The following is a 17,596-nucleotide window of genomic DNA, read 5'->3' as shown; positions in this document are numbered from 1 at the left end:
CAGAAGCAGCGGATGGTCAGGCATGCAACTAAACATGGGGATGTGCAAATACGGGTGGGAATTTAATGTTGACTGGTCGTCCTCACAAGAGCAGAAAGAGCAGGTCCTGGAACATACACCCTGAAATATTTGTGACTACAAGGAAGACAATTTTGCAGGACTTACACTGCCATAGGACAGTGCCACGGTGAAGCCATTCACTCCCGATCTCTCCCTTTGCTGCCACCCCACTGCACACAGAGGAGTGAGCTGCATGCAGGTGGGGGCTGCTCCCTTCTGCTCCAGCTGGATCACCTTCTCCCCGCTGCTTTTCTTGGCAGGATCGATCCGGCGAGCGCTCAACTCCACCACAGCATGTTGCGTTTCACTCCTGACCCACCAGCTCTCACCCCACCACTGCTGCTTAAGCAACCCCAACCACCATGGAGTGTCCGTCTGTCTTTGCTATGAGTCTGTTGGAAGGTTCCTCTTTAATTTCAGCTTTCAAATGCTGATACTGCCGGGGAAAGCTGAAGTCAGCAGCAGGAACTCCTGGCGGCAGCAAAGCACCATCTCTCACCTCACTTGTCAATCTTTGCATGTGTAGTGAGAGAGAATGTTTAGGAGGAAGATGAAGATTATGCCGTGGTGCAGTATTGAGCCAGTGGAGCAGTATCACAAGATAACACCCAACACTACCATAGTTTTACTCACTTTTCAAGTTTGTATTGAATGCAAATTATTGTGGTTTAGCTGCATACCTTGTCTCTTTTACAAACAAGACTTCAGCAGAAGGGCTCATTCAAAGAGCCAACATATTCATCTGTTTCTGCTGTACAGGAATATGTATATGCATATGGGTGTGTTACAAGCATTTTAAATCAATCCTTTTCATAAAAGAAAAAATGTCTAAAGTAGACTACCACAACCAGAAAGCTGTTGAGAGACCACTTATTTAGAAACACACTCCCTTTTCCAGCTGGGAATTACTGGAGCCCTAGGCCCACTACGAATGTTTGGAGAGAAAAGAGAACCAAAAATCCACGTAGAGGTTAAATATTTGCTCCCCAGCTCTCCCATCCCTAATTCTGTAGGGGGCAGCAGAATCACATAAACTTTTCAATTGTGGAATGGGATAAATTAATATCTGCCTGGATAAATTAATGTGTGCCTGAATATCCTCTGTGGTGAGAAGTGTTATGGTCCCTCAGGGGCTGGTGATACTGGCAAGGTGATGGATGTCGACAAGTTGATGGACATTAGCAAGGTGATGGATCCTGGGGAGGGGGAATGTGGGCAAACAAATGCTGTGAATGCAGAAACTTCTGTTTTCTTGGCAAAGGAAAATCTCCAGGTGGTACAGTGTGGGCAGAAGGCTCCAGAAATCTCCAACTGGCAAACTGATGCTTCAGAGCTTATCATAAACCAACACAATGTATAGATGTTGTCATGTTGCCCTGGACCACACCAAGAGCAGCATCCTCTCCTAGGGCAGGCTGCTACCAAGTTCACTCTTAAAGCCCTGTAGCTTTTTCAGCCCAACTTTCTGACAAGTGCCGAATGTGGCACGGGTGAGGATGGTCACTGTCACCCACCTCCCCCACGCCCCAGAGGAATCATCCAGCCTGTCCCTGGCTTTACTTCCCACCTCCATGTCTTCACCCTCTGTTGGGAAGCTGGTTAGTAAAGACTAGAGGTCAAGTTTTATGGGGGAGGGAGCTGGGGCTGTTCAGCCTGGAGAAAAGGAGGCTGAGGGGAGACCTTATTGCTGTCTACAACTACCTGAAAGGAGGTTGTAGCATGGAGAGTGTCGGTCTCTTTTCCCAAGTAGCGAGTGATAGGATAAGAGGAAACGGCCTCAAGTTGCATCAGAGGAGGTTTAGATTGGATATTAGGAAAAGCTGCTTCACAGAAAGGGTTGTCAGGCATTGGAACAGGCTGCCCAGGGAAGTGGTTGAGTCACCATCCCTGGAGGTGTGTGAAAGAGATATACACGAGGTTCTTAGGGACATGGTTTAGTACCAATGTGAGGTTAATGATTGGACTCGATGATCCTGAGGGTCTTTTCCAGCGAAAATGGTTCTATGATTCTATGACCAACAAGCGTAGCGTGATATTCAGGGCAGGGTGCGGGTCAGGGCCAGGCCCGGCCCGAGGCGGGGCAGCCCAGCGGGGCAGGAGGCGGCTTCTCCCGCGCCGCCCCGGGGGACTTTGATCCGAGCGGCTGCCGCCCCCCGCACCGCCCGCCGCGCTGCCCGCTGCCATGGCGGCCCGGCACCGGCTCCTGCTGGAGAACGCCCAGCAGCTGGTGCTGGTCTGCGGCCGGGGCGAGGAGTTCCTGCTGCGGGACGGGGCCGCCAGCCTGGCCGTGCTGCGGGGCGCCAGCCTGGTGGTGGGGCTGTGAGTGCGGGCGGGGGCGGCCGCGGGGCCGGGACCGGAGCGGTGGCGGGAGCGGGGGGCGCGCCGGGAGCGGGTCTCTGCGGGCTGCCCGCGTCCACACAGCCTGTCCGATGGCTGCCAGCCTGCCTGTGCCCGGGGCTTGTTTGTGCCCGGTGGTTGCCCACGCCCGGTGCTTGTCTGTGCCCAGTGGTTGCCCATGCCCGGTGCTTGTCTGTGCCCGGTGGTGGTGGGACTGCAGAGATCCTGCCTGCACTGAAGTGTGCCTTCGTAATTTTGATTATTTCAGTCCTTGTCGTGATAACTTCCTTTGTCATGCTGTATTTGTACATCTAGCCTCGTAAAGATAACTTCTAGCCTGATGGTGGTCCAACCCTAACCATTCTGTGATTCTGTAACTACTGCTCTCTGCGGCCTCTGCATTGTTTGTAGGTGAACTGACATGAACAAATAACGGTCATATAAATAATTTCTGTAATTAAAGGAATTATAGTTAATAATTAACCTAAATAATTACATCTCTGCCATTTCTAAATGCCCTAGCTGCCATTTCTCTCCTAAAAATTCTGCTGTGTAGTGTGGGGATGCCTTCAGTCAGGTGCCCATGGTGACTCCTGGTTACAATTCCAATGGCTTGAGAGCTGGAGAAAGACAAGGCTGAAAGGACAGAGGAGCCGCTTGTGCCCTGGGAAGCCCCTCTTGTGTAGGTGAAGCGTCGCTCCATGTGTGGCTGAAGATCATCTCTCAGATGCAGTGTAGGATTCCCAGCACCATCTCCCAGCTTCACTGGGAGAAAATTGGTGGTTTACTGAATATCAGCCCCAAAGAGATTTATCTCTATGGCTTCCAAGGGCACAAGGGTAGGAGTCACGTCCAGGCAATGGAGGCTGGAGATGACAGTTTGATTTCTGTGAGGTGTGTTTTGCAGGTACTTGCTGGAGGAGTGCTGTATCCACAGGAGAAAAATAATGTTGTCTAGCAGAAAATAGAACAAAAGTACCAAGGTATCATCCTGAGGGATCTAAGCAGAGGATATGACAAGTGTTATGGGAAACAACTTAGAATGCATGGCATTACCCCATCGTTTTCTGTGGGTCTGTAAAATTAGCAAACTACTTCCTGTGTGCATCTTGAGTCAGGCTGAAAGTCCCTACCTCTGCTTTCAGAGAGTTCTTGCTCCAGGAGCTCTTGACAATGAGCGCTTGACTTTTCAACAGGCTCACGCTGCCTTTGGTCGCTGTCTGTTGTTTGCAGAGATGGTTGTATCAAAGCTGTGGGCCAGGCAGATGTTATTCGCAATCAGTTTTCAGAAGCAACATTTGAAAGAGTAATTGACTGCTCTGGGAAGTGCGTGTTACCAGGTAAGTTTATTTTTTCATAATGTCAAAATGCTGAATGCACTTAGAGACTGTATTCAGTACTGGTTTGACAATATCTTGCATTGAGGGGCAGAGTATTGTAGTTTCTTCATTCGGAGTGCTACAAAGAGAAAATTCCAGCACTTGGGATTTTGGGGGGGGGGGCTTCGTAGTGGAGCTCTGTCTCCTCTTGGTTCATCTTACATCTGTTTCTCTGTATCATAGATCACAGCAGTAAAGTAGTTGGCCCGCTGAGTGACTTTTCGGAGTCGCCTCTATTTTCTGTACCATTTCAACACCAGAGCTCAGACTCTCCCTCCTGCCCACAGCTGGCTTAAGGCAAAAGGGCAGCACAGGATTTTAAGCCACAGAAGCTGCAACTTTCCCTGATAAAAAAATAAACCTGGGCAAGTATGTTGAATGTTAAACTTCACAAGTGGTGTTGGCACAGGAGCTGTTAGACCGCTGTTTTGTTTGCAGTGGACTCGGGCATTCAGTAGAGTTGGTTTCACAGCTCATAGAAAAAGCTCCCTCTGGAATAATTGGACTATTACTAGAGTAATCACGTACTAAGCCCAGCCTAAACACTTTGCTTTGTAAAGAACCTGGACTTAAAGTCTAATGACCTTTGTAATTAATTTTGTAATATATAATTTCTTGGACAGTTTGAAAATGTCACCAAAACAAAATGAAAAGCTCAGCAACTGATGCACTTACTTAGAGACATTTTACATAAGGTGTCATAAGGAAAAAAAGTAGAAAGAAAATTAATAGCCTTTGAAGAAAATCCTAGATTTTGTCTGGTTTGATTTTTCTTTTTCTTCTAACCAATAGAGGCTTTGTAGGGGAGCTTCTGCTCTACACTTTGCTTGCATGTTCATAAGATTTTCTCTTACACAGTGAAATAACCTTAGTGTATGTTTACTTTGTTTTCTTCAGGCCTGGTAGATGCACATACACACCCAGTATGGGCTGGTGATAGGGTTCATGAGTTTGCAATGAAGGTAATGGCATAAAATTACACAGCTGGATTTTTCTTTCTCTCTCTCTTTTTTTTTTTTTTTTTAATTATGCATAACTAACTATTTCTACTTTCTAGTGACTCCCACCTTTCATTTATGGAAAATATATCACTTCTGACAGATAATCTAACTGAGGGAGGAAGGATGTCTTTTTAATACTAGTAGGCTGAGAGAGGAGTATAACTGCAGCTTTTTCAGCCAGCCTTGATAAATTTTGGCACTGATTGAAGCAATACAGGAGTACTGCCTTCTATTACCATCTAAATCTTGATTTATTTTCTTTTTTTTTCCACATAAATGAATTTTTTAGCTAGATATAGGTTTTCCCTTTGGGCTCAGCGGGAAGCAATCTTCAGAGTAATTCTCTTTGTGTTGCTTCTTACATCAGTTCTTCACTTAAGTGGAGAGAAGAGGAAGGAAAGAGAGGAAGAATTAATGAGGATTCAGCCCCCCCCTTTCTTCTGTCTTACTACAAAGGGACTTCAAAGCACTTTCCAGTGTCCCTTGGATAGAAAAAGCACATTTAATAGCTAATTGTATGGGGGGATTGGTTTTTGTTTTCTTTTTTTTCCCCAAGCTGGCAGGTGCATCCTATATGGAGATCCACCAGGCTGGAGGAGGAATACATTTTACCGTGGAACATACTCAGAAAGCCACGGAAGAAGAGCTGTTCAATACTTTCAAACACCGACTCGAACGCATGCGCAGAGCAGGATCTACGTTGGTTGAGTGCAAGAGTGGATATGGCTTAAACTTGGAAACAGAGCTTAAAATGCTCAGGGTGATCGAACGTGCTCAGCAATCCATGGATATTGGCATTTCTTCAACGTACTGTGGAGCTCACTCTGTGCCGAAGTAATATGACTTGGTTTTTCTTGCTCTTTTTAAGTATTACTGCTTTGCATTGAAAACTGGTTGTTGTTTTCAGAAAGGTTTCTTCTGCCCAGCCCTCCTAAAATATAACATATTTGAAATGAGAGCAAATATTTACCTAAGGCTCTCCTAAATTTTAATTTGAAGGAAGATGGGGAAGCATTTTTTTAAGGGCTACTAAATGCCAGTAAAAGCTTAGCACAGAATCACTGCCTTCAGCTGATGCTCACTCTGAATATAACATGGATTACAGGGTTTCCTGTACAGGAAGTTCTTCTACTTGGACTTGCTGCTACCCTTCAAGTTCAGTCTCTGCCATGAGCTTTTATTTTGAACAGCTAACAGAAAAAAAATATTGTATTTAATCCTTTTATACCTCAGTAAACAAAGCTTAATTGTGCTTCCATGCAATGAAGAATTGCCTACATCTTATAGGTATGAGATGAGTAGAAGATACATCTTATAGGTATGAGGTGAGTAGAAGATCAAGTGGGCTTAATCACAACTATTTTGATAGCTCAAGTAGACATACCGTAACAAGCCTTTCTCACTTTGACACTTTTTTCTCTATGGTGAAAATAGCATCTTCAAGTTACCAGGTTGCATTGTATGAAAGAATTAATGAGGAGTTTTAACTAAGTAGGTGTATGTGAAATGTATATTTTGCGAGACCAAGCAGTAGGCTGCTGCAAAACATAGCATGTAAGGTGGAGGCAGGCCTAGCATCACAGAGATACTGTGGCAATAATTAGGAGATGTTAATTAAAATTAAAAATACTCCCCCCAAAAATCTGCCTTTTCCAACATTCAAGAAAACATGACCTAGAAAAAGTTATTTGCAGTCTAATTGTTGTATATTTGGGGCAGGATGGGAAATTATCTTTTGTTAATGTAACTCTTTAAAAGGATTCCTTCAGTAACTGGAAGATGGTCAGGAATAAAGTAACTAAAATCTGCTGAAAACATCAAAAATATTTTTCAGGAAGTTCTACTGAAGTTTGGAGGACTTAATGGTAAAATAGAATTGAGATTTTAGCCCAAACTGTATATAATTCTTAGCTCTTCGTTTCCTTTTCCCTTAGAAAGCCTTGGGAGGATTTCAGTAAAAATCCTGATAGTCTTTCCCACAAAAATATTTCAAGCATTTCTATAAACTAATGAAATAAATTCCAGTGTTTTTACAAATATTTCAAATCTTATGTGTTAAAAAGACAGGTGTGCCATCTCACTGTCTGCACAGTTCTGTCCCCACTGATGCACGTCAAGCGTAACAAAATACAGGTAGTGAGGATATTGTGTTTTAAGTAAGGATAAAAGGTAGTTGGGCATTTGAGGAAATTTCCTGAAGGAAATACTGAATTATCTATATTTTCCAGTTTGGGTCTTCTTAAATCCTCTTTTCATTCAAATGTTTATGTCTAGAGTATTTTGCTTGAATTTTCTGCTACCCTTCAAACTTAGTCTCTGCCTTGGGTTTTTATCTTGGCCAGGAGGAATCCCGCAGTTCTTCCCTGATCCAAGGCCTGATGTTCAGAGCCAGAGTTCTCAGCCTTTGGCTGCTGAACATCTGGGCCAGTAACGTGCTGAGGGAAACATCCCGCTTTGTTGAGCTTCAGTTTTGAACTCTGAATTTCCTGCAGCTTCAGTAATTGTGGAGGATCGCAAGGGGAACATGATGCCTGCAGGCTTGGGGCTGGAAATTGCTCTTTGATATTATTTATGCAGATGAGATTATGATCTTGTAGGTTCTAGAAGCTGTTAGACATCTTCCAAGTCACTTAAGCTCATGCCAGTTTTCTTTCATCATTATATTCCATAAGACTGCCCTGTAGTTCAGTTACGCATGAATGATGCAAACAAAAGAGTAAGATTGGTACAACTATTTTTATTTAAATCTTCTTCATTTATATAGGACTTAAAATGTAATGCCCTTTTTTTGTAGGTACTTAATGGTAATTCTTGACTAGATAGGCATTCAAAGTCTAATAATCTTCTGATGGTTTTGGAATGATCATATTCATGCAAATTTGTTACTGCCTATCTGCTAACATTGAATCAATTCAAAATCATTCTGCTTAATGTGAAACAAGAGAGGAATGTTATGCTTGATTATGGAACATGCTGCTTAGACCCCTGTGGGACTTGCTAAACCATTTGTTTGCTTTCTTACACTTGGCTTAATTTACTGTTGCAAGTCTGGCCTCTTAGAGCAGAAGCATCACCAGAGAGTTCATTTAATTGATGAAAGTGTCAACTCTTGCATGTTGCCAAGTCTTGCAATATGTGGCGTGGAACCCTCAGTACAGGAAAGACATGGACTTGTTGGAGAGGGTCCAGAGGAGACAACAAAAATGATCAAAGGGATGGAACACCTCTGCTGTGAGGACAGGCTGAGAGAGTTGGGGTTGTTCAGCCTGGAGAAGAGAAGGCTCCACAGAGACCTTAGTGGGCCCTTTCAGTACTTAAAAGGGACCTACAAGAAAGAGGAGGACAGACTTTGTAGCAGGGCCTGTTGTAAAAGGACAAGGGTCAATGGTTTTAAACTAAATGAGGGGAGATTCAGGTCAGACATGAGGAAGAAATTTTTTACATTGAGGGTGGTAACACTGGCCCAGGTTGCCCAGAGAGGTGGTAGATGCCCCATCCCTGGAGACATTCCAGGCCAGGCTGGACGGGGCTCTGAGCAACCTGATCTAGTTGAAGATGTCCCTGCTCATTGCATGGGGGTTGGACTAGATGACCTTTGAAGGTCCCTTCTGACTCAAACTATTCTATGATTCTATGTCTTATAAAGCTTCAATATGTCTTTTATGGAGTCTTAAGATGAGCCTACTCCAGACTTGCCAGCACTGGTTATTCTTTTTTCTTACCTGTAAATTAACTTTGAGAAGACGTTGAGAACTTGCTGCATGTATCTGTTCATGATTCTCGGTATACAGTAATTCAGTCTGATTTTCTGCTTCTAGAAGGCACCACTGACACATGATTCAAATTGACCCTGCTCTGCACCAGGGGTTGGATCAGATGAGCTCCAGACATCCTTACAAACACAGTTATTCTGTAGGACTATGATACAGTGCATTGGTAGCAGGCAGTACTCACTGAAGTGTGTGCCAAACGGTGCAGGCTACCTTAGTTTAAGCCATCCTAAGGAAAAATAAGGCTGCTCTGTTCATAGTGATCCTTGTTCCTGTCCATCACTTTTAAAAGCGTTTCAAGCCTCAGAACTTCCAGTTCTTTAGGAACGGAACCTAAAAAGCTCACAGCAGGGTGGCAAGGAAATAACTGGTCTGTCATGTATCCAGTCATCATTTTGAATCAAATCAGTGATTCTGAGGATGTCTGATTCTAATTTTTTTTTTTTAATTGGCAAACCCTCGCTGTGCACTTTTCATCTGTAGGAAGAAACTTTTGAAGTGATTTCCTGAGTAGAAGTCTCTTGCATTAAAGCAATGTCAGTTTTGAATTTTGGGGCATTATGTTCCCCCAAAAAAGTGAAACCAAGACTTACGTTTTCCTCTGGTTTGTCTTTTCTCTGATCCTAACCTTTCAGTCCAAATTCCTCCACAGACTGCTGAATAAAAGAAGGAAAAGGAGGAGGCTTGGCATGGTAAAAACCTGAGCAACCCCAATGACCGTTGCAGTGAGACGTGAATAAAAGGACCATAAGCTGGATTCTGCTCAGCTTTATAACTGCACAGCCTGTTAATCAGAGCAGAATTTGGCTCCTTGAATATATTGCCACTGTAAAGCTCCCAACTTGCCCACGTGTGGCACCCATATAATACTGTTCTGAATATACAAAAATACAGTGCCTGAAATGAGGATTGAGACGTCAGAGGCATTTAGCTGCAGTACGTCACTTATCTTTGGATCTTAAAATTGCAAACTGCTAACTCAACTGCACATTTTGGGATCGTTCCCTCTCTCAAAGGCATTTACTGATCTCTCCTGGGTTATCTTTGTGTAATAGGGGGTTCATAAGTGCTTCTGACTTTGACAAATTGAGACCCCTCTGATTTAGAAAGAGTTATCTAGCCATCACTCTGCATGATATAAAAGGAGGAGAGGTAAATTTAGAATAATGATTTGTGCTGCATATCCCCTTTGAGCTTTCATACTTGCATAAGAATATTATATTAATACCATTCAAAATATTTAAATAATAATATACATATTTTAAATGCGTTTTACACTACAGTATGAGTAGGTCGGAATGTATGAATAAGAAAGCAGAAGAGTTCATTTTAAGGCTCCCATGTCTTGGTTAGCATCCAATAAGGTAACCTTATAAAAAAATCTAGTAATACAATCTAATATTCTTTGAGTGGAAAGCAATTAGTGGTTTTTTGAGTACCTGAATTACCGTAGTTTTAATTTTTTTTTATTGGAAAGTTGAGTGATTTTTATTTGCATAATTTTCTAAAAAAAAGCTAGTAATTGTATGTATAATTTGAATGTTTGCCAGACTTCAAGGATGTAGTTCTTATGGATCTGTAACATTTTCTTTTCATTAGAGGGAAAACTGCTAGAGAAGCCACAGATGACATTATCAATAACCATCTCCCTAAACTGAAAGAACTTAAACTAAGTGGTGAAATACATGTTAACAATATAGATGTGTTCTGTGAGAAGGGAGTCTTTGATCTGGATTCTACTAGGAGAATTCTTCAAGCTGGAAAAGATATAGGATTACAGATTAACTTCCATGGTGATGAACTCCATCCGATGAAATCCGCTGAGGTACGTCTTCTTAACATCCAGTTAAGCCATTTTTGCTTTTTGCTTTGCTTTCATGAGAGCTGGATCTTTGAAATAATTGCAGTTTTCAAACCCAAAGTTTTCTAAGACTTTATAAAATAGATCATTCATAGATATCTGTTTCTATCAGATGACAGAAAGTGCAGCCCCCGTGCGGCTCTGGGTTAAGGACATTGGAGGAAGCCTTGACCTCCAGGACTGACACGTGCTGCCTGATCAAACGCTGACTTTGCTTATCTCCCACATGGGATACAGATGGGGAAGGTGGATATCTGTGAACCCAAGAATGACAAAAACATGGTTTCTATGCAACTTGAAAAATCTTTTTTCCTTAAGTGCCCCATTAGCAGCAACAAGTCAGATGTGTGATGAGCACACTCAGAGGGATGGTTTAGTCAAAAATGTGCTCCCAAATATCCTGATAAAGTTCCTCTGAGACCATGTTTCACCATCATTTAAACATCGCTTCCTTCCTGTGAGGTCTGCTCAAGTTATCCTCTGCTCTATTTAAAAACAAAAACACCACAACTAACAAGAAAAAAAACAAACAAAACAAACTAACTAAAAAAAACCAAACCACAAACAAAACCAAAACTTGATGGATCATGAAAACCTTTTTGGTGTTTTGCCACTGAAGGCAGCAGTTGCCCTACTAGTTTTGCAGCCAGGGTCGGCTTTGTCACCCCTTTTTTGCTGGATACTTTGTGAACAGGAGTGGATAGTGGTTTTATCCATAGCTGACCCATAGTTTGCATGTTCATCTGTTAAAAACACCACTGAAGGTGTGCTTTCACTCAGTGGATGGTTAATAGCTTTTTGTGATTAACTTTTCCAGTAGTAAATTAGCAAATATTTTGTCTCTGTTTTGGGTTTGTTCTTTCAAGCAGTCTTCATGACTTTTCTGTTAGTAAATTTACATTAATAGTGAATTCCCTCCTCCGGTCATTTGAAAATAACATTGCTTTACTGAATTAATCGAGAATGGTGACTAAATTTCTTCAACATTTGCTTAGCTTGGAGCTGAACTGGGAGCCCGGGCTATCAGCCACCTGGAAGAAGTTAGTGATGAAGGTATCACAGCGATGGCAAGAGCTAAGTGTGCCGCTGTCCTTTTACCAACAACTGCCTACATGCTAAGGTGAGGCCACTGGCTTGGAGGAAAACTTTTGTAACAGCACAACCACGCTTATGGTTTTAGTCTCTTTTAATATAAAAGCATAAGCTTTTATCTATGCCTTAAGGGTCAAGCTGGATCAGTGAAGATGATACAAAGAGCTGAATGAGCCTACTCATCTCTTGGTTTTGGTGGAGTTCCTCACAAATGAAACAATACCCTACTTCTGAGAAGTCCCACAGTAGATTTCAAGTTGTTCAGTCAACACTGGAATTTAACCCTTATGTCAGGCTAAGGTGATAATCAGGCATTCATTTAAGGAGGGAACTAGAGTGGTTTTCTGTAATCCATTTAGCCTTTAAACTCTATTGGTTTATTTTCAGGCAAATTAAATCTGCAATGTATGTATTTTCTCTCTTGCAGAAGGTTTTGCTAGGACTTGGATCCTTTGGTTATCTAAAGCACTGAAAATCTTTGGGTAGCATTTTTAGAATCCCATCTGGTTTTACCCAGGCAACACTGAGGGAAATCACCTGAAGAACACTATTTTCCCTATGCAGATACTCCAGATAAACATGGATGGATCACCTGCTTACCCCTAGTGCCAAAAATCAGCCAGCTAGCTGATGAGGACCATGACCCAATAATATCTTCCCTCCTGTGAAGATCCTTCAGCTAATTTTGGTTTATTTTCAGCAGCCTGCTTTCCAAGGCATTAAGGCTTGTGCCATTGTCACCTGTGTCCACATGTGTCCGTGCTTGTGTTTATTTGTGGTTAGCTGTCCGTGCCCTGCACCAGTGCTTTTGAACCATTGGCTGATTGCAACTACATGCACCACCAGGATACAGATCTCAGAGAGGACCTGTGGTCCTGCAAACTGACCCCCAGGCAGGGAGGTAAAGGAGACAACAGAGAGGCAGCCACTGTGGAAAAAGCTGTGGCTGTAACTAACTCAAGTGTTACTCCAGACACTCTATGTGGTGGAAGGTTTATAACCTCAGGATAAGTCTCAGATGGAGATAATAATGAGCCACAGGAGATAAGGCCTTGTTTGTCCTGGTGTCTATTTATTGAACACAGGCCTCCCAGTCTAATACACCCAAAAATGAAGAAGAGACACAACAGATAATGGGTTAAAAGAGCATTAGAGGGCCAACAGCTGCGCAGTGTGTAGAAGTTGCTGTGAGGTGATGTGGTGCATCCTTTGCTGACCTCCCTCAGCTCCTTCAGTCCCAATGGTGAGAGCTCAGACCTCAAGAGGTCCCCCCCATAGACTGTCCCCTGGTTTTAAGAGAAGCGGTAGCAGCCGGGGCTTCACCTGACGGCCAGAAGTGGGCCAAGGAATGCAGCTGGAGAGATCGAGGTCTCGTTTATTGTTCCTTTCTGCTAACTGCAGTGCTTTTCATACTACTTTTTTGAGCAGCAGTTGCTTTGAGGTTCCATTTTTACTGTTACACTGGTTTATTTTTTTGGACACAATGTTTGGCACTATTAGCTTTACAGCAACTGTGGCTAAAACTTCTTAGAGAGCATATTTCACACAGTTTCACAGTTTCACAGTATGTTTGGGATTGGAAGGGACCTCAAAAGATCATCTAGTCCAATCCCCCTGCTGGAGCAGGAACGCCTAGGTGAGGTCGCACAGGAACATGTCCAGGCGGGTCTTGAATGTCTCCAGAGAAGGAGACTGCACAACCTCTCTGGGCAGCCTGTTCCAGTGCTCTGTCACCCTTACTGAGAAGAAGTTTCTTCTCAAATTTAAGTGGAACCTCTTGTGTTCCAGCTTGATCCCATTACCCCTTGTCCTATCATTGTTTGCCACCGAGAAGAGCCTGGTTCCATCCTCGTGGCACTCACCGTTTATATATTTATAAACATTAATAAGGTCACCCCTCAGACTCCTTTTCTCCAAACTAAAGAGACCCAGCTCCCTCAGCCTTTCTTCATAAGGGAGGTGCTCCACTCCCTTAATCATCTTTGTTGCCCTTTCCTAGTGCCCACCCTTGCAAACAAAGACTAATGCAGTGGCTGAAAGATTTTGAAATGGTTATTCCAGATATTGAAGATTTTTTTTTCCATTAACATTGCTAAGAGAGAAAATACTCCAATCGACACAAATTAAATTCACAGCCTCAACTGACTATTTCAAATTGCCAACAGAATCAATAAAGGACTATTGCATTACTTATGCCACTGCAAATGTTTGGGAGCCTGTCTTTGAAGCTATAAGGACTAGAAAATTACTTTCTTGAGAAAACAAGATTTTCACCTTGTAAATCCTTAAGTGGTCTGAATAAAAATTCTGGCCCAGAATTTCAGTGGCCTGAAGCCTGATGGTTCACACTGACTGCTGCCACATGCTGTTACTGCTGCCACATGCTGTTACTGCTGCCACATGCTGTTACTGCAAAAGTGGCGGATCACAGTTCCTGTTTATGCTTTCCATAGGCTGACAGGTAGAGAGCCAAGAGGAGAATTTGGCCTTTTGTCTCCAAAGCATTAGTGTAACTGAAGGCATGAATGCAGCCAAACCGAGTGATGATCTGTAATTTATCATGTAATAACTAAGTAAATTGTACTGACAAGTGTCTTTTTCCCACTAGACTGAAGCAACCTCCAGCTAGAAAAATGTTAGAAGAAGGAGTTATAGTTGCTCTTGGCAGTGACTTTAATCCTAATGCATACTGTTTTTCAATGGTAAGCTATTCCTAATACTTTTAACACCACAAAATTATGAAATGTCTTACCAGTACGACTTGCGTATAGATCTTGAGCACTTAAAACAGTCTTTGTAACTGCAAAGAAAACTCTATGCCCAGCTTAGGCAATGGTGCATGCTTATTTATGTAGTTGGTACTTTTTGCCAGAAACTCTTGAAACCAGAAGAGGTTCTATTCTTCAGATGCATCGAGAAGCTTATAAAAAAGGCTCTAGAAGTTCGTGGTTTTAGAGTTCTCATTTTGGAGCTGGCAAGATTTACATTATGCAGGACAACTTCTGTTGCACAAGGAGGGAGTGCTTAGGGGTTGGAGGCACAAACAGCTTTATTCGTGTTACTGGTAACTCCAATTTTCCACTTAACTTGCCTACTAGCCTATGGTGATGCATCTGGCCTGCGTAAACATGAGGATGTCAATGAATGAAGCACTAGCAGCTGCCACCATTAACGCAGCTTATGCTCTGGGAAAATCGGACACACATGGCTCCATACAGACTGGCAAGCAGGGGGATCTTGTCATCATAAATTCATCAAGGTTTGTCCTTCCATTGTTGCTTTAAATGTGATTTAACATAAGGAACTTTGTTTTCCACCATATTGTGGATAGTGGAGAGGTTAATGAATTCCTCGTTCTTTAGAAATTATTTTCATCCAAAAAAGGGACACTGCTAGCATTTTAGACCCATTTTCCTCCTCCTTAATCACTACAGTGGGAAATAGAGCCTAAAATTTGGGGGCTAATATTACAAATAATCCATGCTTAATTACAAATTATCTAAAGATAATACCTGTTTATTTTGTGGAAGGAATTCTCTGCTGATTTGTACATTCACTGTATTCATGCACCAAGAAATCAACATGTAAACAGGGAATAGGGTTTTCCAATGGCTCAAGCAAATCTTTTATAATTGCCAAGTATACTAGGTATGTGACCTACTTTTAAGTCTGGATAGACTTAAACATATCATTGTCTTTTTAGGTGGGAGCACTTGATTTACCAGTTTGGGGGACATGAAGCATTGATCAACTATGTTATTGTTAAAGGAAAAGTTGTCTATCAAAATGAGAGGTGTGGGACAATGAGCAGTTACTGAGAGAAGACTAATTTAGGAAGCTACTATAATCAAATTAGCATGGAATATTTCAAAGCAACAGACAAATTAGATTTGTACTTACTGTTAAGTTGCTTGCCTGCTCGCCTTACCAGCCCTCTTATTGAAATAAACTTTATCAAGCATTACCAGTCTGGTGCATCTTTATGTCCATTGTTCTTGTCTCCACTGCATGAAAATAATTTTTAATTGTATCAATTAGAAATAAGACGGTTCGCAAATATGGTTTCCTATACAATTTTGATCTATAAAACTACTATATTTGAAAGTAGCCTCAACAAACCACCAATGAATGAAGATGTTTGCATCCAGGTTAAGATTTATTGGGAAGAATGATGTGAAGTAACCTGCAATGGAGAGCCAGGGGCTCAGGTGTGCACATTTAGGATGGTCTTTGGTGGTGCTGGGAGGCCACAGCATCCTGAGGAAACACTCACAGCTCCTGAGTCTGCTCAGTCTCAAACTCAGCAGACACCAGGAACCACAGTCATGGTGGGAAGCACAGTGTCTTTCCAAAATACCAAGTCTCCTGGTTTCTGAGGACCTGACACTCAACAGGAGCCAGCAGCTGGGAGCCCAGCAAGGTGCTGCTTACCAGCTGGTCTTGCCTTGCTGAGGGTCTCAGCTCCTCTGGGGCTGTAGAGGCTCGAGCAAAAGAAGGTGAGAAAAATGCGATCAGGTACACTACTCACTGGGCTGCTGAAAGCTGGAGCACACTGTTGGTTAGGGGTTGAATTAGGCCTACTATTATAAATCAATGGTGCCAAAATCTTACAGTTTACCCCTCGTGGCAGTTAGCCCAGCGAGGTTATGGCCTGGTGAGTACAGCCAACCTCTCAACTTTTAATCACCTTGAAACTTAGAAGAAGAACACTTGCAATCTCATACAGAAGTTTCAAAAAGACCTGATCTCATTTATTCTAGGCTGAATCTGAAACAACACATGATTGTGCATGTAAGTTTGTGCTTCTGATGATGAGTATGATGACTCCTACTTGGAGCAACTTCGAAACTTAAAATCCTGGGGTTTTTTCAGCTACTATTTTTTTTCTGGGGCTTGAAACATCATTTGAGGATGTGGTATGTAGAAAAAAGGATGATACAGCTCTGGAGCTGAAGCTGCTGCAGTGTTTAAGCAGAGTCTGGGGGAGGGAGAGTCTCTGCATACTGGCTGAGGCTTTTCTTCAACTTTTCAAATGGATGGTGGCTGCAGAAACAAAAAGGCTTGACTCTCTGCAGGTAAAGTCATAAAACTACACCTGATGAGCATGAAGAACTTGGCATCAAAGATCATTATTGATATAAGCAGGTGACATAACCTCTGGTACAAAGGGCTTTAGTGAACCAGACTGCTGAGGAAGGACAACAGTCTCATTCTGCTTAACAGATATTTGAAAGCCATTACAAACATGTATGAGCTTCATTGTGACCTTCTGATCTCCCTGAGCCTTGGGCACATCTGCTAACAACCAAAATATGTAAGCCACCCCGAGCAATATATTTTCTCCTGCTTTATTTGAGCCTGGCTAGCCAAATAAATCAGTTTTCAAAACAATTCAATGGCATTCCTGCCACTAGACGCATTTTCCTGCAAGCAGATGTTGCACCAGATGTGAGTGCGGACCTTTGTTTTTATAGAGCTGGGAAGAACACCTGAGGTATGTGATTGCACGATCCGTTCTACCCAGGAGGGCACTTGTGAATAGCATTTATGCAGGCTGTTGGCGAAAGCTGTCTGGGTATGAGCATGGGCATCTCTGAAATGCAGCTGGTGTGGTGCCTCTCGGCTTAGCGTGGGTGCGAAGCTGAGGCCACCCTGCTGCAGCACGTGCTGGTGCTTCCTTGGTCCCAGGCAGCCCAAAGTGGAGATGAGCAGGAAGCAATGCCCAGCACCTCCTCTCTGAAGTGCTGAAGGCATTTGAGAGCCCAAGATTGCATAAGGAAAACCTCAAATATCCTCTTGCTGGAAAGGAATAAGCATTTGTGGCCTGAAACTACTAATGTGGGAGGATTCTGCTCTCATTAACAAGGTCTGATGGGAACACCAAACCATGTACTTGCCCAACAAGCTTGGCTGAATCCAGTAGCCATTGGGGAGTCCACCCCAGGGCTGTAATTAGTGGCAGGTTTGCAGTTAGAGGATGTGGTTATACTGCAGTGGCGCGGCTGGCTTAAGTGGTTCCCGATGGCCCGCTGTGCGGTCCTTGCCAGGGAAGGCACACCAGACTGAAACGTAGGAAGATTTTATTTCCTTGTTTTT

General features: G+C 42.9%; 1 protein-coding gene across 1 annotated transcript; it reads left to right on the top strand.

Annotated features, from left to right (window-relative positions):
- Positions 1 to 2,242: 2,242 nt before the first annotated feature.
- Positions 2,243 to 15,318, top strand: AMDHD1 (amidohydrolase domain containing 1; the record flags this gene model as incomplete). The annotated part of the gene is made up of 9 exons (XM_082062339.1): positions 2,243 to 2,379; positions 3,631 to 3,737; positions 4,674 to 4,738; positions 5,334 to 5,611; positions 10,147 to 10,372; positions 11,404 to 11,528; positions 14,109 to 14,202; positions 14,599 to 14,759; positions 15,204 to 15,318. The coding sequence occupies 9 exons, from the start codon at positions 2,243 to 2,245 to the stop codon at positions 15,316 to 15,318; spliced, it is 1,308 nt and encodes a 435-aa protein (XP_081918465.1).
- Between the last annotated feature and the right edge of the window lie 2,278 nt (positions 15,319 to 17,596).

The sequence above is a fragment of the Streptopelia decaocto genome, assembly GCF_964273445.1.
Source record: "Streptopelia decaocto genome assembly, chromosome: 1".
NCBI classification, from domain to species: domain Eukaryota; kingdom Metazoa; phylum Chordata; class Aves; order Columbiformes; family Columbidae; genus Streptopelia; species Streptopelia decaocto.
The sequence above is the reverse complement of the archived record's forward strand: the minus strand, read 5'-3'. Positions and strand labels throughout refer to the sequence as shown.